Here is a 21,583-nt window from a genome sequence, read left to right on the forward strand (position 1 = left end):
ACCAGGCAAACTCCAGTTTGAGTTAGTTGTTTAAATTTTTTTAAAAATTAGTTTTAAAAAATTAAATTGTTTAGAATACTTAAAAAAAAAAAACAACCAGGAAACTACTGAGACAATAATGAAAGGGGTTTTGTTCCTTTCCATTGCGGTGTTAGAGAGAGACGTGTGGAGTCTGGTCGTGACGAGCTTCAAATTAGCTGGCAGAGAACTAGGGTCATGTAGGTTTCTGCTGCTATAAAGTGTTACCTGAAGTCTGAAGTTAACTGCAAAATCAGATTTTAACAACTCTCTCTGACTTCATAGAAAGTTCATAGGACTCAAATTTTGAAAGTGTTTTAATATTTTGGCCACCTGATGGAAAGAGCCGACTCATTGGAAAAGACCATGATGCTGGGAAAGACTGAAGGCAGGAGGAGAAGGGGATGACAGAGGATGAGATGGTTGGATGGCATCACCGACTCGATGGGCATGACTTTGAGCAAGCTCCGGGAGTTGGTGATGGACAGGGAGGCCTGGTGTGCTGCAGTCCATGGGGTTGCAAAGAGTCGGACACTACTGAGTGACTGAACACCACCACCGCCAACAAAGTGGGAAAGTATCAACACATCTTATGGAAACACAAATGCGGGAATCTGTGGTGGTCCAGTGGTTAGCACTGTTTTCACTGCTGAGAACCTTGGTTTGATCCCTGATAGGGGAACCAAGATTCCCCAAGCTGCATGGCCAAAAATAAACAACCTCCCTGCCCCACCCCCTACAAATGTGTATTAGAAAGGTCCTGACATGAACTGCAAAGATACTGACATGGTTAATGCTGACCAGCATGTTATTTGAAACTTCCTCCTGTTCTTGCAAGCCTCAGCTGTGTCTCTATATGCCATTCAATGGGATTTCTTAAGATCCAAAGTCTGTATTTTTAAAACATGGATTTCACTTTGCAAAATAAAACTGTTCTGTGGGTGAAGTAGGAATCGTCTTCCAGTCTCAGGGTTCTGACGGGAGACCCAGGTGTTCAGCAGTCCCATGTCTTTCAAATCTGTTAGCATGTGACTCTAGAAATCAAAGCAGAGGAGGTGTCACTCAGATGCCTCTTTCAGTCTGACCAGAGCCCTGATGAGATCTGGGGAAGTGTGTTTCTAAACCCGCACAGAAGCTTCTCACAGCCCCTCTGCACCTGGCCCCCGAGGGGTGAAGCCTGCCTCTTTACGCAATAACTCTTCTCAGATTTCAGCCATAAAGAATAAAGACGTTTTGCAAACTTGCTATGTACTTTGTTTCATTAAACAAATGGGATCCTTTTTCTTGCTGCCTTGGGCATCAGAACAGGTGTATCAACAACCATTTGGTGCTCAGAGGCGGATACTCCCGGTCCACCTGGGACTCCCATGTCTCTGCTCTACGTTACATGACCCCAGACTGGACTTTGTGGCACCTGGGTCTTTTCTCCTGTTTCTCCTGTCTTCGCTCACAGTCAGGTCTTTTCGCCTCTCCCCTGAATCTCTGCAAACACTGTTCCACCGTGTTTGGGGATCAGCTGCCTGTACTTGGAGGCACAGCGGGTTCGTGCCTGCCAGGCTGTTGGTAATAAATTAATCACATGCACTTGCATAATTTCTTGCATAGGCATATGTATGTGTTTTTAATATACACTGACCAGAAGATAATTTTTCTTGGTTTTCGCTACAAAGTAAATGAGATGGTCTTGAGCAATTACTTCTGGATAATTGAGATTTACATATATATATATATGTATGTATATGTATATATGATATGTCAGCAAAGGTGAAAATTCAGGCACTGAAGCGTTATCTTCCAAATTGTACCCTGATTTTCTTCTGATGACGAGAGGCTAGCTCTTAAATGAGGCCAGGAAAGTATAATGTTTTAAAATCTTTGCAAGATTTCCTCCAGTGTGCCGGTTCTGGGCATTCTGGGGGGTATCAGGACAGTCTGGTCTAAAAGATACAGCGTGTGTGCATGGGCACAGTCTACTGGTGTGTCTCGTTGGGAGGCCTGCTGAAGCAAAGTGCCCCAGACCAGGCCGCTTGGCCAGCAGAAGCTGACTTCTCGTGTCTGAGGCTCTGGTGCTGCGGAGCTGGCTCTTCCCCAGGCCTCTCGCTGGCTTGCAGGCGGCCGTCTCACTCCTGTGTCCTCGCTGGCCGTGCTTCTGGGGGGCAGTGTGTGTGTCCTAATCTCCTCTTCTTATAGGGACACCAGTCACATAAGGCCACATAAGTCACATTAGGGCCACCCGAACGGTATTGTTTTTAACTTAATCAGCTCGTGAAGCTCCTCTCTCCAAATCTGGGCTTCCCAGGTGGCATTAGTGGTAAAGAACTCGCCTGCCAATGCAGGAGACATAAGAGATGCAGGTTCCATCCCTGGGTCAGGAAGATCCCCTGGAGAAGGGCATGGCAACCCACTCCAGTATTCTTGCCTGGGAATCCCACGGACAGAGGAGCCTGGTGGGCTACAGTCCACGGGGTCACAGAGAGTCGGACATGACTGAGTGACTTAGCTCATAGTCACATTCTAAGGAAGAGGGGTCAGGACCCCAGTGTGTTAATCTGGAGGTCACAAGTCCCACTAGCCCATAACGACTAGGTTTCTGGAAGCAGAGCGGCTCTTCACACCCGAGTTGATTTCAAATGTGAGCACTCATTTCTGGGTGGTCCCTCCTCCCTGGTAAGGTGCATCCTGGGCAGTCATTCCCACTGCGGGCTTCAGTTTTCAGCTGTGCTCCCCGCTAGATGCGGACAACGACGGTGCTGTGGTCCTGGCTGGACACCCCTGCCCGCTGGCCTGCGCTGAGGCACCCCCTGCAGACGGGCCTCCTTCGGAAGCCTCCACTGGTCACCTGCCCCCTCCATCCTGCCCTGGGGGAAGGGGTGGTCCTGCTTCCCCAGCCCCACCCTCCAGCTCCATAGGGGGGATTCCCCCAAACCTGGGCCACTTCTGGGCTCAATGCAGAGGGCACCCTCTTCTCCCGGGGACCTCCGGGTGGTGGGCGGCGGCTGTGGCCGCAGAAGCATCTCTGACGGGGCCAGGGGAGGCGGGGCCCCATTTGCCCACCTCTTTGCAACAGCAGGGGATCGCTGGCTGGAGGCTGCAGAGGCCCCTGCTGTCTGATCAGCAGCCCGCAGCCTCCCTCACAAGTGCAGGGAGAGTCAGGGCTTCACGTGTACGGTCGGCCTACCGGAATCGCAGCACCTCCTCCCGCGTGGTGCCTGCTGCCCCGAGGGAGCCTCGAGCTCAGGGACTTTCCACGCGGGGAGGCTACAGAACCAGCGCTCAGACCGGGCAGCTGGGGCTTGTATTTTCCTGTTATGATTTTGCAACTCACCGAAAATTGCCAGATTGCTTTCTCACATTCTTCCTAGAGTTGCATTTGCTAATACAGTCATTTCCCTGATGTTTTTAGGTAAATCCATCATAGAGCTAGCTAGCAGTAAGAGCTGTGTCTTTTCTATTCCCTTTTGTCTTTTAAATAGTTGTGTTTGTAGCTGGGTCTTCATTGCTGTGCGGGATTTTCTCTAGTTGTGGTGAGTAGGGGCTTCTCACTGCAGTGGCTTCACTTCTTATGGAGCGCAGGCTCCAAAGCAGAGGCTCAGCAGTTGTGGCAGAAGGGTTGAGTTGCTCTGCGGCATGTGCAATCTTCCCAGATCAGGGATCGAACCCACGTCTCCTGCATTGGCAGGAAGATTCTCTACCACTGAGCCCCCAGGGAAGCCCTCTAATCCTTCGTTTATTTCTTTCTTATATTAGAGTCCAGGTGGACTTTCCAGACCACCAGCAGGGCACTGTTGTCCTCAATGTCAGTCTGTCCTCGTGATGCAAGGCGGCTGCTATAGCTCCCTCCATCACATTTTTATTCCAGCTAACAGAAAAAAGGAGAGGGGGAAACAGGTAGCCTTTTATTTAATGACACAGTGTGAAAGTCATAGAAATCACTTCTCCCAACCTACTGGCCTCGATGTGGTCCTGTGCTTCCAACAGGGGAAAGGAAGGCTGGAGAAATGTCTCCCATGAGTAGCCATGTGTCCACACACATGTAATAACAGTGAACACACTTATGTAATTGTGTCACGATGGACCATTACTCTGTGGGAGGGGAGAGGAGGCACTGGGGAAATGGATTTCAATGGAAAGAAGTACCATTTGCTTTAAAAAACAAGGGCAAAGATTGTATGTGTTAAAGAAATGCTCAGCTGCAGTAAAAAGAGCACAGTGCAAGCTTGGTAACAGTCTCAGCTCAGCCTCTGAGAGGCGGGTCGGCCCGGGGCCCTCTGCCTACCCACGGCCTCCTCCCACACTTGCTGTGATGACCAGCACAGCATCCGGAGCCAGTCACTCTAAATCATCTGAGCACCACATCTGGGGGCTTCCCTGGTGGCTCAGATGGAAAAGGATCTGCCTGCAATGCAGGAGATGCAGTTTCTATCCCTGGAGCGGGAAGATCCCCTGGAGGAGGAAATGGCAACCCACTCAGTATTCTTGCCTGGAGAATCCCAGGGACAGAGGAGCCTGGAGGGCTGCCGTCTATGGGGTCCCCAAGAGCTGTGATAGTTTACGGTGAGCGGTGTCAGATTCGTGATCTCTGAAGAAGATTTAGCTCCAGGACCAGGCTTGGTCACTCAAAAGCCTTTGTGCAGCGGAGTTAAGTGTGAAAAGGGACAGAGAAAGGTTCTGACACATCAGGAGGGGGAAGGAGAGTGCCCCCTCGGTAGTCTTCAGTTCAGTCGCTCGGTCGTGTCCGACTCTTTACGACCCCAAGGACTGCAGCACGCCAGGCCTCCCTGTCCATCACCAACTCCCGGAGCTTGCTTAAACTCATGTCCATTGAGTCGTTGATGCCATCCAACCATCCCATCCCCGTCTCCTCCTGCCTTCAGCGAGGCCTTACATACTTTTATCAGACCCACTCCCACAACATACGTCTTAAGATCACAGGAGTAGATGAAAGGTTCTCTTAAGGAGAAACATGTCCTGGAGCAGGGTACATTGTTATATGATCCTTAGAACAGAGTTTAAGCTAAGTTGTTTCGTGTAATCATCAGCTCCGGGCGTAAAGAAAAGAATGTTTTATGTGATGAAGACTAAGGAATGTAGAAAAAAATAATTGTCCCTTCTTCGTCCTTGAGAATTCTGGACCCCTCTCCCCTCCCCGAGGGCCCCAGATCTCTGTCTCCTCCTTGGGGACCCCGGACTGCTGCCTAGGGACTGACTCAGTTGGACACAATGACCGATCGCACACCACAATTTCAAGGGGCCTGACTTCGCAGGCGACGTGGGGGCGGACCTCCGGACGGGACGCGGCTGCCACCTGCTGGTCACAGTCTGCGTTTACGGGACGTCCAGGAGAGAGGCCCCAGCATCTCAGAGGGCAACCCCGCCCCATCTGCCCGCGAGGTCAGTGGGGGACGCGCGGGCGCCCTGGAGATGCCGTCAGTGGCGGCCGGCAGCCTGGCCTTCCCAGGGAGCGGTCCTTGGCCGTGTTTCCAAGTCTGCACCCCGGGCCCAGGAAGCCTGGTGTGCGGTCGGCACTTGGGTCTCACACTTCTCTCCATGAACACTATGGTCCCACCGAAAAGGCCAGCTTTTCAAGGCTATGGTTTTTCCAGTGGTCATGTATGGATGTGAGAATTGGACTATAAAGAAAGATGAGTGCTGAAGAATTGATGCTTTTGAACAGTGGTGTTGGAGAAGACTCTTTGCAGTCCATCCTAAAGGAGATCAGTCCTGGGTGTTCATTGGAAGGACTGATGCTGAAGCTGAAACTCCAATACTGTGGCCACCTGATGTGAAGAACTGATTCATTTGAAAAGACCCTGATGCTGGGAAAGACTGAAGGCGGGAGGAGAAAGGGACGACAGAGGATGAGATGGTTGGATGGCATCATCGACTCGATGGACATGGGTTTGGGTGGACTCCCGGAGTTGGTGATGGACAGGGAAGCCTGGCGTGCTGCGGTCCTTGGGGCTGCAGAGTCGGACGTGACTAAACTGAAGTGGAAATGCCAGCATTGCTGTTCCAATTTGTCTTGGCAGGAAGGTGCGGGTCTCAGCACCCCTCATTTGTCCCATGGGACCCAAGCTGAGTGTGGCAGCGGGCTCAGGGGCCGGGAGGAGCAGACGCAGAGCCCTCTGCATGGGAATCGTGATGAGCCTCCTGTTAAGTCAGAGCTGGGCTTCCTGCGCTCTCCCCTGGTGGCGTTCACACCCTGTGCGCCAGCCCTGGGTGGAGAAGGAATCTGCTGATGGTTTACAGCTGAAGCAGGGACGCTGCCAGATGCTTGCCAGGAACTCGGGTACCGAGGTTTCCACAGGCCGGTGACGGTTACCATGGTTACTAGAGCAGGGCCCGGAGGGGAGCGGCCCCCGTTGCCAGTGCCCAGGAAGGCCCTTCCCTCCCGCGGTCTGGTGTGAGTCGGCAAGGATGCTGGGAGACCTTCCTCCCCCATCAAAATCTGCAGGATGCCCCCTCCTGTCTCTCGCCCACGGAGGACGGCAGGGTCCCTTCGTCTGCCTCTCTGTTGATGAACCGGCTCTCTTCACCAGCTCTCCCCACACACTCCCCTTAAATGTCAGGTTGGGAATTTAACTTTCAAGTAACGCCATGGCTGAGTCCACAGTTTCCAGGGAATTTTGCTGCCTCATTTTTGCTGTTTTCTTCCTTTATCTTAACAATGTCTGCCTTCGTGTTGGCAGAAGTCACAGCCAGTGCGTTTTTCCTAGGCAGACAGCGCTTCAGATTTTATGATGCTGGTGTTTGGAATCAAACTAAATATTTTAGAGTAAATTAAAGCTCTAATTGCTTGCAGGCTTGTTATGATGCAGCAGGATTGGGGGGGGGGTTCTTAGTAAATAAAAGTATGATAGCATCAGAGTTCTAGTAAAAATGAGATAAGTGAGTCATGAGAGAGTTCTAGAGTTTCTCCCACTCAACACTGAAATTTAAGTTAGAAACCAGAACGGTGTGCCTGCAACTCCCCCTGAGCTGAGCTCGAGGCTGCTTGGAGGAATTAATTCTGTAAAATACATTTATTTTCTCTAGTATGGTGAGTGTGTTCACATCCCAGGTTTCTGTTCAGGCTTAAAAAGAGGTGTTTTGTGTTTTTTTTTGCCTGTATTTTAAATTTGAAAATAAGTGTTATAATTAAATATATTTGTTGAGTTTTAACTTGTAGTGCAAGGAGATCAACTCACACAATCCTAAAAGAAATCAACCCTGAATAGTCATTGGAAGGACTGATGCTGAAGCTGAAACTCCAAAACTCTGGCCACCTGACACAAAGAGCTGGCTCGTTAGAAAAGACCCCGATGCTGGGAAAGAGTGAAGGCAGAAGGAGAAGGGGGCAGCAAAGGATGAGGTAGTTGGATGGCATCATTAACTCAACGGACACGGATCTGAGCAAATTCTGGGAGATAGTGGAATACAGAGGAGGCTTGTGTGCTGCAGTCCATGGGGTCAGGAAGAGTCTAACTCAACTGAGTGACTCAAAAACAACAGTAACGAGACTAACCAAGAGCTGCAGCTGAGACCTGGGGGCTGAGTTTCAGGCCGGTGTTGGACCGGGGTCGGGTGTGCTGAGACCTGGCCCCTGTTTTCTCACTGAGGGAAGAACTGGTCGTGTGAGCACACAGCTGCTAGAGCGGTTTGGGCTTTTGTCCAGAGGTGGGAGACAAGCCCCCTGGGCTTGAGTCCCTTGGACTGCAAGGAGCTCTAACCAGCCCATCCTAAAGGAGATCAGTCCTGGGTGTTCATTGGAAGGACTGAAGCTGAAGCTCCAGTACTCTGTCCACCTGATGTGAAGAGCTGACTCATTGGAAAAGACCCTGATGCTGGGAAAGATTGAAGGCGGGAGGAGAAGGGGACGACAGAGGATGAGATGGTTGGATGGCATCACTGACTCAATGGATATGAGTTTGAGTAAACTCCAGGGGCTGGTGATGGACAAGGAGGCCTGGAGTGCTGCAGTCCATGGGGTCGCAAAGAGTCGGACACGACTGAGCGACTGAACTGAACTGAACTGGAAAACAAATCTGTCCTATGCGCTGAACCCCCATGTGAACACACAGCCTGATCTGATAGGAGCTGAATCTAACCAAGAAATGTTCAGTTTCGCGTCGAACGGAAACCAGATTCACGCGCTCTGGGGACTCCTGATCGTCCCTAATGCAGGCACGGGAAGATGGCAGAGCAAAGCCGGCGAGGGGGTGGCGTGTGTCGGGGAGAAGCGAGGACCTCAGAGGACAGGAGGGCACTGTGGATGGGGGGAACGGAGGCCCAGGTGAAGCTGACGCTGAGAGCGTGGAGGAGAGGTGCACCAGGAGACGGGGGCGGTGGAAACGGAAATAAAGCGCTAAGAGCAGAACTTCAGATGACCTGCCCTGACAGCCGAGCTGAAATCACTGCTGTGGGAACAGGAAGGGGAGAGCAAGAAGGGAGGAGAGCTCTCCTCTCCGAGGAGCACGCAGGTGTGCACACGGGTGCAGGGATTCGTTTAAAGGGCCTGACTCCTACGCCCGCGGGCTGCAAGCTCCGGCGGGTTTCTGCCTTCAGGTCTGAGCGCAGGACGCCTCCTTCTCCCCGGGAAACCCAGGGATCTGCCTCTAAGGCCCCCTCCTGATCGGACAAGGCCCACCCTGTCAGGAAGGGTGAGGTAGCTCCTCTCCTCACAGGCAGCCGATGCAGACGCTGACCCGTCCAGAAAAGCCTCCACACAGTGCCTGGGTTAGGGTCTGGTGAGTCCCTGGGCACCAAGGTCTGGCCGTGTAGACACAGACAAGTAACCATCATGGTGACCGAAGAAGGGAAACTGAAAAATGCGTTTGAAACTCAGTGAGGTGTAGGTGGGGCTTCCCAGGTGGTCCATGCTTTAGGGTGATGGGTAGGTCAGTGAGCCTACTGCTCAGAGCTCAGTTGGCAAAGAATCTGCCTGCAATGCGGCAGACCTGGGTTTGATCCCTGGGTCGGGAAGATCCCCTGGAGAAGGAAATGGCAACCCACTCCAGTGTTCTTGCCTGGAGAGTCCCAGGGACAGAGGGGTCTGGGGGGCTGCCATCTACGGTGTCGGACAGGACTGAGACACACACAGCGGCAGGGAGGTGCAGACCGGAGTCCACGAAGGCATAGCTGCTCGCAGGGACCAAGGGGGCCACCTAGCGGCCCGGACGCACTGGCAGGGACGTCCACTCCAGGGTGGGGCTCCACCCCCACCAAGGCCTGCGGGGAGGGGGGGGGGGTCTGTGCCCAGGGCTGGCAGCTCTGCCAGTTTTCAAAACCTAGACTTTTAAAAATGAAGAGTCTTGGGTCTCCTTAACTACATATAGTATAAGGCAAATTAAAAATTACTTGTGAGTTCAACAGAAGCCTTCTGCGAGCAGAATGCAGCCTTCGGGCAGCTGTTAGAATTCTGAGGTGGACGAGGATTTAACCATCCAGACACAGCGGCAGCCTGGGGAGGCCCCTCCTGCACCTCTCGGTGGTCAGGCGGGCGCTGTGATGGTGCAGCGGACAGCCAGGAGGCCGGGTACGGGCCAGGCGGCCGGGGGCACGCCAGGAGGCTGGGTACGGGCCAGGTGGCTGGGAGCACGCCAGGAGGCCGTGCAGGGCTGTGCAGGGCCTCTGGGGTCGGGCCTGGTACCCTCTCCCCCTCCGTCTCCCACGCCCTGTGCAGCACACTCACATCTCTGTCCTCCGCCCTCTGAGCCTCACGCGGGACGAGGAGTGCCCTGGAGCATGGTCTCCACTCTGCTCTCCTCTACAGGCTGAAGAGGTAAAGTGAGTCACAGGACAAAGACTGGCGCGTTAAGCAACCTGTCCCGTTCGAATGTGAGCGTGGAAACCATCTGTGCCGCTTGTCCAGGGGCTGGACTGACGGAGGGAAGCTCCCATCAAGTCCCGGACGGCCCAGCCTGGGGCGGGGCTTGCCTGGGGAGGCGGCGGGGCGGGTGAACTCGGGGTGTCAGCCTGGGAACCAGGCGGGGGCGGGGGAGGGTGTGAAAAGGGCCGGCGCCTCCCTGCTGCCCGGTCTCCCGTTTTCTGACCGCAGTCGGCAGACGGCTGCTCGGCAGGGCTGCGCTGAAGACCCCAGGCGTCCCATGTGCACGGGTCAGGACGTGGTCCTGGGGGGCTGGCCGCCCTCCCAGCCGTCCTTCCAGTGAACGGTCATCAGCCTTTCTGGATGGAGATGTGGGCCCCACCCGGTGATGGGTTCGAGTTTCCCCGACAGAAGGGCAGCAGGGCTGAGCCTCCAGCTGAGGCCGGAGCGCTCCCGGGGAAGGCAGCCCGTCCCACTCTGACTCAGGCTCCCGGGGGTCCCGTGCCAGAGGCTGCGCATGGGGGCCTCTAGGCTCTGCTTCCAGGAGTGGCTTCTCCGACCACCCTCAGGACACGTGTCTTCTGGCCAACGGTTCCAGTGAAAAAGAGGCTTAGGCATGGAAGCTGTCTGAGATCTCGGTGGAGCACAGAGCAGGGTGGCCGCAGAACGAACCCGCTGCGGGCCCGGGTCTCGCCTTCTTCTCCGTCTCTGAAGTCATCAAGTGTTTCCTGATTTTCAAAGAAACATTTCTCCACCTCACATCCCTTGGGATGGCTGCTATAAACACGAAGAAGCGAACAAGCAAAACCAGAAAATGACAAGGTCTGGGAAGGAGGTGGAGCAATTGGAACCCTCGCGCATGGCAGGCATGTGAGATGGGGCCGGCAGTGTGGATACGGTGTGGGGAATCCTCAACTAGAGCTGGAGCGACAGGGCCCAGCGTTGCTCTGCTGGGATGGCCTCTACCCATTTAAAAAAGATCCCTATTAAACAGTGAATAAAGTGAATTTTTAACTTTAGATCAGGTTGGTTTGTGTATGTATTTATTCCGCAGATTTATTAAGCCTCTACTGTGTGCCAAGCCTCGTGCAAGGAGCCTCCAGTGTGGGGAGCGCAGACGGGAGGTCCACGGAGGCCTCTGGGCCAGGGTGAGCCAGGTGGCAGGCAGGGGGCGGTGGGCAGGGAGGGACCCCCAGGATAGAGCCTGGAGCGTCCCAGGCCCGAACCTGCACCTGCAGGACGTGTGACCCAGGCCGGCGCAGGGGGTGCTAGACTCTGGAAAGGGGAAGGAGAAGGTGGCCGGGATTTTCAAAGAGCAGCGGCGTGATCTGAGCAGAGAAAGAAATACATCTCTCGTACGGAAATCTGGGTCAGAGCTGAGGCAGGGCTGAGATTTGCAAGGTGCGCAGCGAGGCTGGAGACCCACCGCGTTGCAGGAAGTGAGTCACGGGAGAAGAGAAACCAAAACCTGCCTCTGGCAGCAGGATGATTGCGGTTCCGATGGCCGTCGTGTGCTGTCTGCTCACACTTTCATTCTGAGTCATTTCCTTAATCGGAGAAGATCATCTGGAGAAGACAACCTCCGTGCTCCGTGTCTTTAAAGAAGAGGCCTGTCCACGTGCAGAGCTGGCGTCCGACGGGAGAGGCAGGACCAGGCGGCCAAAACATCCTCAGAGATGCCTGGTGGATTCTGAACCTTCCACACACACAAAAGTTCGTCCCGTTTCACAGGATCTTTAGAAAACATGCAGAAAGGAATCGCTGGAAGGAAAGAATAGCAATAAAGCTTTGATGTAGCAGAGCTGCCGGACAGCCGGCTCAGGAGGCCGTGCTGAGGGCGTGTGGGTGAAAGGCTGAGTCCCCAGAGGGACCACAGGCTTGTGGGGACGTACACAGAGACCGCTGATTGAGCGGGTCGTGTGGAAGCGGCCAGGCAGCACCTGCTGTGTCATGAGCCGGGTTCCATGCCCACAGTTTCGTGGATTGTTTCAGCCACACGGTCACCCCGTGTGGCCTGTTTCTCCTGCCCCCATTTGACAGGAGAGGAGAGTTAAGAGCAGCTGGATGAACTGTCCCAGGTCACAAGGCAAGGAAGCGATGGAGAAGCATGCTGACACAGGGGCCCCGGGCATGGACGCTGACCCCCGGACTCTCAGCCTGGCTGCGCGGCGTCAGAACTGACGCTGTTGCTCAGCCGCATCTGACTCTTTATGACCTTATGGGCTGTAGCCCGCCAGGCTCCTCTGTCCATGGGATTCTCCAGAAAGAATATTGGAGTGGGTTGCCATTGCCTTCTCCAGGGGATCTTCCTGACCCAGGGTTCGAACCCAACTCTCTTACATCTTCTGCATTGGCAGGCAGATTCTTTACCCTGGAACCACCTGGGAAGCCCAACGGAATTCATGAGGGGACTTCAGTCTCACCCATGCCTCCCAGACTAACTGAGTCAGAACCCCCAGGGTGAGCTGAGGCATCCAGGTTACAAAAGTTCCCGGACTGATCCCCCAGCAAGTCCAGGAGACGGTCATCAGGACCCTGAGAGGCAGCAGTTCTGTGACGAGACCTCCCCATTTGGCCCCCCGAGTGTGGGCAGAGCCGCTGGCCACAGCGCTGTGGAGGGAGCCTGGCAAGACGGCTTGTGGGAAGCAGTCAGTGCCCAGGGTGGGCCAGCAAGCCTGTCCAGACGGTCAGGCTGGCTGGCTTTGCCCACCCCCACCCCAAGTGTACCTGACGTCTGGACGGCTGTGTGTTTTCAGGGTGTGGATTTACCTGCGTAGGGGCAGAGATGTCATCAGTATGAAGATTGTTAAGAAACACCTCCTGAGTAGATCACTGGGTTATCAATAAGGCTTATGGGGAACTTATCATAATATGGGAAAGGCTTATATTGAATGTTAGTTTCTCTAAGTTCAGTTCAGTCGCTCATTTGTGTCTGACTCTGCGACCCCAGGAACTGCAGCACGCCAGGCTACCCTGTTTCTTTAAAGCAGCATTTAGCATTGTATGTGCAGTAAGATCAAAGGAAGAAAAATGGAGACAATTCTTTTCTTTGAGACGGAAGAAACACAGTTTAGAATGGCCACATCAGAGAATTTTATTCAGTGGCATCACACCTCATCGGGTCCTATTTCCCTTCTAAGTCCTTTGAAATTCTGTTCACTCAGGAGGAACTGAACTCCGAAAAGAGAGCGCAGTGTTGCTGGGGGACCCACATTCCCTGGGTTAGTACTGGCAGCCTGCCTCCTTCAGGGGCACAGTGGGAAGGTCATGCCCACATTTCAGGTCTGGTTCTGGCAAGCAGCCTACGTGGGAGGCACACAGATCCTGGAGGGGAGGTAGCTTTGCCATTTCCCGTTGCCTAATTCCAGCAGTTTTAACCTTCAGTACCTTCATAGAGCACCTGGGAAAAGCAGAAGTCTCTCCCTGGGGGTGGTACAGGTGAAGGTCATGCAAGGCCCCAGTGTGGGCTGCATGGGACCCAGTGCTACAGGCAGATCCCAGGACCCGGTGCTCCAAGCGGACCCCGGGATCCAGAGCTACAGGCAGATCCCGGGACCTGGTGCTCCGAGTGGACCCTGGGATCCAGTGCTACAGGCAGACCCTGGGATCCAGAGCTACAGGCAGATCCCGGGACCCGGTGCTCCAAGCGGACCCCGGGATCCAGAGCTACAGGCAGATCCCAGGACCCGGTGCTCCAAGCGGACCCCGGGATCCAGAGCTACAGGCAGATCCCAGGACCTGGTGCTCCGAGTGGACCCTGGGATCCAGTGCTACAGGCAGACCCTGGGATCCAGAGCTACAGGCAGATCCCGGGACCCGGTGCTCCAAGCGGACCCCGGGATCCAGAGCTACAGGCAGATCCCGGGACCTGGTGCTCCGAGCGGACCCCGGGATCCAGAGCTACGGGCAGACCCCAGGCCCCTTCTAAGCATCTTAGAGTCTCTCTGGGGCGGCACCACTGCCTTGAACAGAGGATGGGAGATGAGGCAGATATGAAGATGATGTTCTAAGTCCTCTGTCAGCAGCATGGGCTGCAAATCTGGGACATCATCTAAGAGTCAAAGGAGAAGAGGCAGCCGCTGTTAGTGTCCAGGGACTCTGCCCACCTTCTCTGCCGTGGCCTTGCACCCGGCCGGTCCCCAGCAGCCTTGCTCAGGACTTCTGCATCGCGGGCATTGGGTGGAAAGCACGCTCTCACACCGAGTGCTCCTCCCGGGAGGCTCAGAGCGCAGCAGTTGTTTTAGAGCAGGGGAAGCAGACGGAGTTTCAGAAGCACGTAGCCATTCAAACCTTAAAGAGTTCTACAAGCACTTCTGAGAAGTTTAGTGAGAAAGTACGCCTAATAATAAAGGTAGGCACTGACCGTGCTGTCTTGGGTGTGACCTATAATTTACGCAAGTGGAGCTCAAGTTTATCAAGCAGAGCTGAGCACGGGATGCTTACAGCCGGCGGAACCTGGTTTCAGACCCGAAGCCCCACTTCCCCACGTCGGTGACCACAGTCTGCACAGTAGGTGCAAAGGAGCAGAGACCTCTTTGCATTTACAAACCAGCATAGGAAGTTAAAGTGATTTGCCAACGCCGAACCGTCAGAACCACACGAGGCATGCCACCTTCCTCCTCCTCCCCCTCCATCACTGGACACCAGAGCATCTTTTCTCAGCGACGAGCATGGGGCCATAATCGAGCAGTTCAGCATGCCCCGTGATTGTGTCAAGGAGGCTCCGCTGGCTCGGTTTTGAGCAGTGGCTCCGTGAGGCTCTGTCGCTGGAGGAAATCGCAGTGAACAGCGTGAGCAGGACGCTTGCTGGTGCGGTGTGAAGTGTGTAGTGCCGAATCCTGACTTCCCATCCTGCTTGCTTGGCCCGGGGGGTGGGGGGGGCGGGGGAGTCGTCCTGGAGACAGGGAAGGGCGGGCAGTCCTCAGGAGTCCGAGTCTCTGAGGTCCCAGCCCGGGGCCTCTGCGTGCAGCCTGCGGGCCCGCAGGGTGAGGGTGTAGAAGAGCTTGCGATAGGAGTGCCGGAAGGCCGGGCTGGAGAAGCAGTAGACCACGGGATTCAGCACGCCCTGCATGTAGGTGAGGCTGCCGGTCACGTCAGCCGCATGCACCGCGGCGGTCAGGAGCCCGCAGCTGCGCGCCCCCCGGGAGGCGGCCAGCAGGACGCGGGCCACGAAGCAGGGCAGAAAGCACAGTGCGAACAGCACGCCCACCGCGCCCACCAGCGCCCGCGCCCGCCGCAGCTTGGGCTGCTTGTCCGGCTCCCGCAGCCGCTTCCGCAGGGTCCTGAGGATGCCCGCGCTGCAGAACAGGATGAGGCCGAAGGGCAGGATGAACTGGACGAAGAAGAGCGCCTCCTGCCAGAGGCGGCGGAAGGAGGACTCTTCCCGGGGCTCAGAGCTGGGGCACTCCGCCTCTGAGAGGAAGGCGCTCTGGTGCGTGAGCCCGGCCATGAGCAGCCAGACCAGGCCCGAGATGCCCCAGGCCGCCCGCAGCGACAGCGCGTTGACCCTGAGCCTGGAGTGGACCACCCGCAGGTAGCGGTCCAGGGTGACGGCGGTGAGGAAGGCCAGGCCCGCCCCGCGGCACAGGGCCCGCAGGAAGAGCAGCGCTTGGCAGGGCGCGTGCCCCGGGTCCCAGTGCTTGTGACTCAGGTAGAAGGCGGCATGGAAGGGCAGGCAGGCAGCCAGCAGGAGGTCCGCCAGCACCAGGTTGAGCAGGTAGACGGCGTAGGGCTTCCACACCTTCAGACGGAAGAAGAAGGTCCAGAGCGCCACGGCGTTGCCCAGCGTGCCCAGCCCGCACTCCAGCAGCAGCAGCGAGGCCGTGGCCACCTCCGCCGCCTGGCTGTGCGCCGAGCAGTTCGGTGGCAGCATGTCGCGCGTCCCCGCCATCCGTCCGTCCGTCTGTCCAGGGAGCCGAGGCTTCGGGAGTGGAAGGCAGGGATGGAGCCCGAGGCTGTGCTGGTTCCCACAGGGAACACACTGACAGCATCCGGATGAAGTCAGAGACAAAGTAAAATTTGTTTGGGGAAAGAGGATCAGGAGCAGAGGGGAAAAAACCCTTGCAGTTTTGTTTTGCCCTGAAAAAGGGGAAATTGTGTTTCACTTCCCGTTGTCCTGTGTTAAATCGAGTGCTTTATCCTGAGGGTCTGTGTGTGGCCCCAGAGGGGCTTGGGAAGTTCAGGAAGACTTTATAAAGTTAAGATAATGAAGGGAACAGATTGTTCTCGAGTTTGCACTGTTTTCCGACAGTCAGACCCGGTGCTGTGATCCCCAAGAAGAGGACGTGGATGACCCGGTCGTTTGACAGTTGCCCACTTTCACTTGTCCTTTCATTTCATCAGAGCTGGCCTTCTGTTGAGGAGAAGATCCTACCCTACCCTCCCACACTCCCCACGTGGGGACCCGCACCCCTGGGGGTCGGAAAGCCCCCCTCAACGGGCTTGGAAAGCAGAGTAAAACCGATGATGGGTCTGGACGCACAGGCTCCACCAGCATGGCTGGTCCACGAGCCCAGGGATGCGCTCTGTGTGCTGGTGATGAAATAGTGCCTAAGGCATAAGCAAAGTCAAAAACCAAATACTGATGAACCTGTCATTCCGACCCATCCTGACCCTAATTCACTGGGTCTTGGCCCTGATTCTCCCTGTTTCTCTTCGGCCTGAATTTTTTTTTTCTTTTTTGACTTCATGACATGCAGGATCTTAGTTCTCTGACCAGGGCTTGAACCTGTGCCCCCTGCAACAGCAGTTCTTACCGCTGAACCGCTAAGAAGTCCCTGTTCAGCCTGGTTTGCGCTTTGGAGTCAAATAGGGTTTAGTTCTATCCGGCTTCTCCACTCAGCAGCCCTGCGGGGTGCATATGAGGACGTCGGCGTGCAGGGTCCCGGTGTCTGAGACACTCTTACAGGCACGGCGCTGTGTGCCATCATCTGGGGCTTCACGGGTGCCAGACGCGTGTGCTGCAGTCGTCATTAACCTCTATCCGATGCTTAGACTTTCAGCAAAACTCTTCTCTCCCAACGTCGTGGTACAATTCCACACCTGACTTCAGTTCCATGTTCTTCGACGCCTTCGTTTCTGAGACCTAAGCTGGAAGCTTCAGGAGGTTTTCTAACGTGAGGATTACTAGCTGCCGTATGTTTGCCATGTTTCAGGCACCGTCCCGTGCTCACCTGTGTTACTGCGATGAACTGAGTGGCATGAGGTGCAGGAGGCACCGGTCTAAGCTCTGCGCCGTGGACGACGGCGTGGCGGCTCGGAGAGGGGAGGTCGCTCGCTCCAGGTTGCAGGGCGGTGAGCGGCAGGAGCTGGGTCCTCCCAGCCCCGCCTGCCCCAGAGCCCGCGTCCCGGCCACTCTGCCCACGGCTTCCACGCCTCACACCTGTGTGCGTGGAAAGTCCAGGTCCCAGCAAGCCCGCCACGGCCTTTGATTTGCATGACTTCTCAGGCAATTTGACTTGTGTTCCTTCTTGCTTTAATTTTATCAGGTTTTCCTTTTCAACTGGACCACCAGCCCACACATTCTTCCATCTCTGCATCATGCAGGTTCGCCTGCCTCTTATTTCCTAAGAAGATGCATTTGGAGAGTTGTCTAAGCTTTTGCAATTGCAGAAACATCCTGCCTGGTACCTCTTGTGACGCCTCCAGGGATATGAGAGGATGCGTTCGTTCCAGCTGAGGGCTGGCTGGAGACCACCAGCTCGTCTCCAGGGATGCTGTGGCTCATGGTGACGCCCAGGAAAGCTGGCACTTACTCAACTGCTCAGGGACAGAAGTCACACAAATGCAGGAAAGAAATTGATTAAATCATTTCAACGCCTTGAAAACTTGGAGAGACCTTAAAAGCTACTATCCCTTAACAGAAGATTCACAGTATACCAAAAACTTTCTAAATTATAAATATTCTAGCTCAATAGGTAACATAAACATTAATACTTATGTATTTTCCCTTTAAATATAAAAGGAAAATACTTATATATTTTAATATATATTTATATAATATATAAATAATTATATGTTTCCTTTTACATATAAAAAATCAAAGTTATAGACTTAAAAAAATTCTGCTTCTTTTTCTCAGAATACTTGTGTGTTCTCCTTACTTCTGGAAGACGATATTGTCCTTTAAGAAGTTTGTTGTGATCTGCACAGTCAAAGGCTTTGGTGTAAGCAATAAAACAGAAATAGATGTTTTTCTGGAACTCTCTTGTTTTATCTGTGATCCAACGGATGTTGGCAATTTGATCCCTGGTTCCTCTACCTTTTCTAAATCCAGCTTGAACGTCTGGAAGTTCATGGTCTACATACTGTTGAAGCCTGGCTTGGAGACTTTTGAGCATTACCTTGCTAGCATGTGAGATGAGTGTAATTGTGCAGTAGTTTGAACATTCTTTGGCATTGCCTTTCTTTGGGATTGGAATGAAAACTGACCTTTTCCAGTCCCGTGGCCAGAGCTGAGTTTTCCAAATTTGCTGGCATATTGAGTGCAGCACTTTCACAGCATCATCTTCCAGGATTTGAAATAGCTCAGCTGGGATTCCATCACCTCCCCTAGCTTTGTTAGTAGTGATTCTTCCTAAGGCCCACCTGACTTCACATTCCAGGATGCCTGGTTCTTGGTGAGTGATCACACCACTGTGATTATCTGGGTCATGAAGATGTTTTTCGTACAGTTCTTCTGTGTATTCTTGACACCTATTCTTAATGTCTTGTGCTTCTGTTAGGTCCGTACCATTTCTGTCCTTTATTGTGCCCATCTTTGCATGAAATGTTCCCTTGCTATCTCTAATTTTCTTGAAGAGATTGCTAGTCTTTCCCATTCTTTTTTCCCATCCATTTTCCTCTATTTCTTTGCATTGATCACTGAGGAAGGCTTTCTTATCTCTCTTTGCTATTCTTGGGAACTCTGCATTCAGATGGGTATATCTTTCCTTTTCTCCTTTGCCTTTAGTAAAGAAACAGTCAAATATGCAGAATGTGATAAATTTGCTTTTCAGGACTCTGTGCTTTCCTTGAGACATTTCCTTCTGTCCCAGTGTGTGAAATCCCAGACACCCTCTGTGGTGCCCGTGCCTGTGAGCAGATTTGGTCCATGGGGGACAGGCTCCCAGAGGGCAGCTTTGGCGAGGGTCCCTGCAGGACCCAAGTTTTGGCAGGGACCCCATGCCACTGTCAAAATTTCCTTGCTGTGAGTGAAACGAAGGTCCCTGGAAGCCGTGCCACATGGAGGAAAGGCAGGGAGAAGGGGCATTGCCTCTGCAGGCCTGCACTTGCCGGAGGAGCCCTCACACCTGGGGAAACTCGCCAGAAGGGGCTTCCCCGAGGGGTCAGGAGTGAGCAACTTTCTCCTTCCAGAGTGAGGATCCACATGGGAGCTCGGAATCTGGATGACGTGTGAGCAGGGTGGCAGCTACTGACGTTTTGTAAGGTGGCAAGTCTTCTCCTGCCTTAACCACGTTTGGGCTGCAGCGTGATCTTCAGTTCAGTCAGTCAGTGTCCGAGACTTTGCGACCCCACGGACTGCAGCATGCTGTTTATGCAGCATACATGAACCCAGAGATGGCCGCACCAAGCGAAGTGAGTCAGACGGGACAAGTACCACATGCTGTCCCTTACGCATGGAATCTAAAGTGTGGCTCAGATGAACCAGGCAGAGAACAGGTCTGTGGTTGCTAAGGGGCTGAGGAGGCTGGGGGAAGGATAGCCTGGGAGTTCGGGGTGAACAGATGCAAACTATTACATACAAGATGGATTAACAACCAGGTTCTTCTGTAGAGCAAGGGAACTGTTTCCAACAGTCTATAATAAACCACAATGGGAAAGACTATGAAAAAGAATGCATATCGGTATAACTGGGTCACTTTCTGTACGGCGGATTTTAGCACAGCATTGTAAATCAACTATATTTCAATAAAATCATTGTTTTAAAAAGCCCTCATGTGGTGATGAACTGCTAGATATGGACAGAGTATGCACACGTGTGTGTCTGTGTGTGCATCACAGATCTCTACACTGATCCGAGAGGAGCTCAGCTAGCTTTCGGGGGAAGACGACTGCTACATCAGATCTTTTCAGATTTGCTTTGAAGGCAACCTGGATAACTGTTGCTAGGATGCCGTGGCCCCTGGCTTCCGCTCCTCCCCACGCCTGGACCAGGGGCGGTGATTCTGTGCTCCTGAGTTTGCGCCCCTCTCCTCGCCCTCCCGGCGGAGTCTGGGGGGCAGGGGGCGGGGAGGGGGTCAGTGCAGCCGCCTCATCCCCACCACCCCCGCCTTCTACTGTCACAACCCACTCCCTCGACTTTCCCACCATCACTCTGATAACACACAGCTCAGAGGATTAGGAGAAATCGACGCTCATTTTCCTAGACACAGGTTTGCTTTTTTACAGAGGAGTCTCAGATCTCATCCCATCGCCAGTCTCATCATCTCATGATGAGATCTCATAATGAGATCTCGTCTCATCATCTCAGCGCTAACAAACAGGAAACACAAGGAAGCGCAGTGAAAAGGGAAGTCGCTGTTACATACCCGCCCGTCACATGCGGGCCTTTACACAGAGACAGGGTCACGCAGTCCCTGCTGTGCGCAGCCTGGCTTCCCGCTGGGCCATTCTCGCCCATCAGCGGACGTGACTCTGCGCGTGGGGAGGGCTGCCGGCTGGGTGGTGTGACTGCCCCCACCGCGCCCTCCGGTCAGTACTGTCTGCTTCTCTCGCCTCTTCTTCCCCCAGACCCGAAAATGGCCAACGCAATTTCTGTGCTTATGAGAAGGATTGGAAAGTGGTCTAGTGGGCTTTAAATTCTCGTTCTCATGAGCTCAATCTTGACACTGATCACACATGTTCTCGCCCTTCCCCACGTCTTTATCTCTGTCTGTGCGTCTCTCAAGAGGGTGTGATGCCCGTGTCCACATAACTAACCGCGCTGCGAGGCTGCTCGTCACACGAGTGAACACTGCGTCCTCAGCCTCGGGCTGACGCTTCCAAAGAAAATGCGTCCCTCTCAAGTGTAACCTCACAGGTTAAAAACTTTAGAATTTACAGCTAGTTCCTTATTATTGAAGTGATCTATTCAGTTATAGAACATATAGGAAGCTATAAGTAAAATAAAAAAAATTGTTTCTAATCCCACTACTTAGAGACACTATTTGCTAAAATTTTGGTGAATTTCCTTCCAGTTCTTTCTATGAGGCGCTGCTTCACACCGCTTGTTGCTGTTGCACGCTCAGCGGCTCAGTCGTGTCCGACTCTTTGTGACCCCGGGGACTGCAGCACGCCAGGCCTCCCTGTCCTTCACTATCTCCTGGAGCAGGCTCAGACTCAGGTCCACTGAGTCGGTGATGCCATCCAACCATCTCATCCTCTGCCGTCTCCTTCTCCTCCTGCCTTCAATCTTTCCCAGCATCAGGGTCTTTTCAAATGACTGACTCTTTGCATTAGGTAGCCAGATATTGGAGTTTCAGCTTCATCATCAGTCCTTCCAATGAATATTCAGGACTGATTTCCTTTACGATGGACTGGTTTGATCTCCTTGCAGTCCAAGGGACTCTCAAGAGTCTTTTCCAACACCACAGTTTGAAAGCATCAATTCTTTAGCACTCAGCCTTCTTTATGGTCCAACTCTCACATCCATATGACTACTGGAAAAACCATAGCTTTCACTAGATGGACCTTTGTTGGCAAAGAAATATCTCTGTTTTTTAATATGCTAAGTTTGTCATAGCTTTTCTTCCAAGGAGCAAGCATCTTTTAATTTCATAT

The 21,583-nt window shown here is 53.6% G+C and overlaps 1 protein-coding gene across 1 annotated transcript; it reads right to left on the reverse strand.

Moving 5' to 3' along the window:
* Nucleotides 1–13,452: 13,452 nt before the first annotated feature.
* Nucleotides 13,453–15,801, reverse strand: GPR31 (G protein-coupled receptor 31). The gene has a single exon (XM_043888320.1). It carries the CDS (start codon nucleotides 15,711–15,713, stop codon nucleotides 14,745–14,747), a length of 969 nt encoding a protein of 322 aa, XP_043744255.1. The 5' UTR covers nucleotides 15,714–15,801; the 3' UTR covers nucleotides 13,453–14,744.
* Between the last annotated feature and the right edge of the window lie 5,782 nt (nucleotides 15,802–21,583).

Source organism: Cervus elaphus, chromosome 26, assembly GCF_910594005.1.
Source record: "Cervus elaphus chromosome 26, mCerEla1.1, whole genome shotgun sequence".
Classification (NCBI taxonomy): domain Eukaryota; kingdom Metazoa; phylum Chordata; class Mammalia; order Artiodactyla; family Cervidae; genus Cervus; species Cervus elaphus.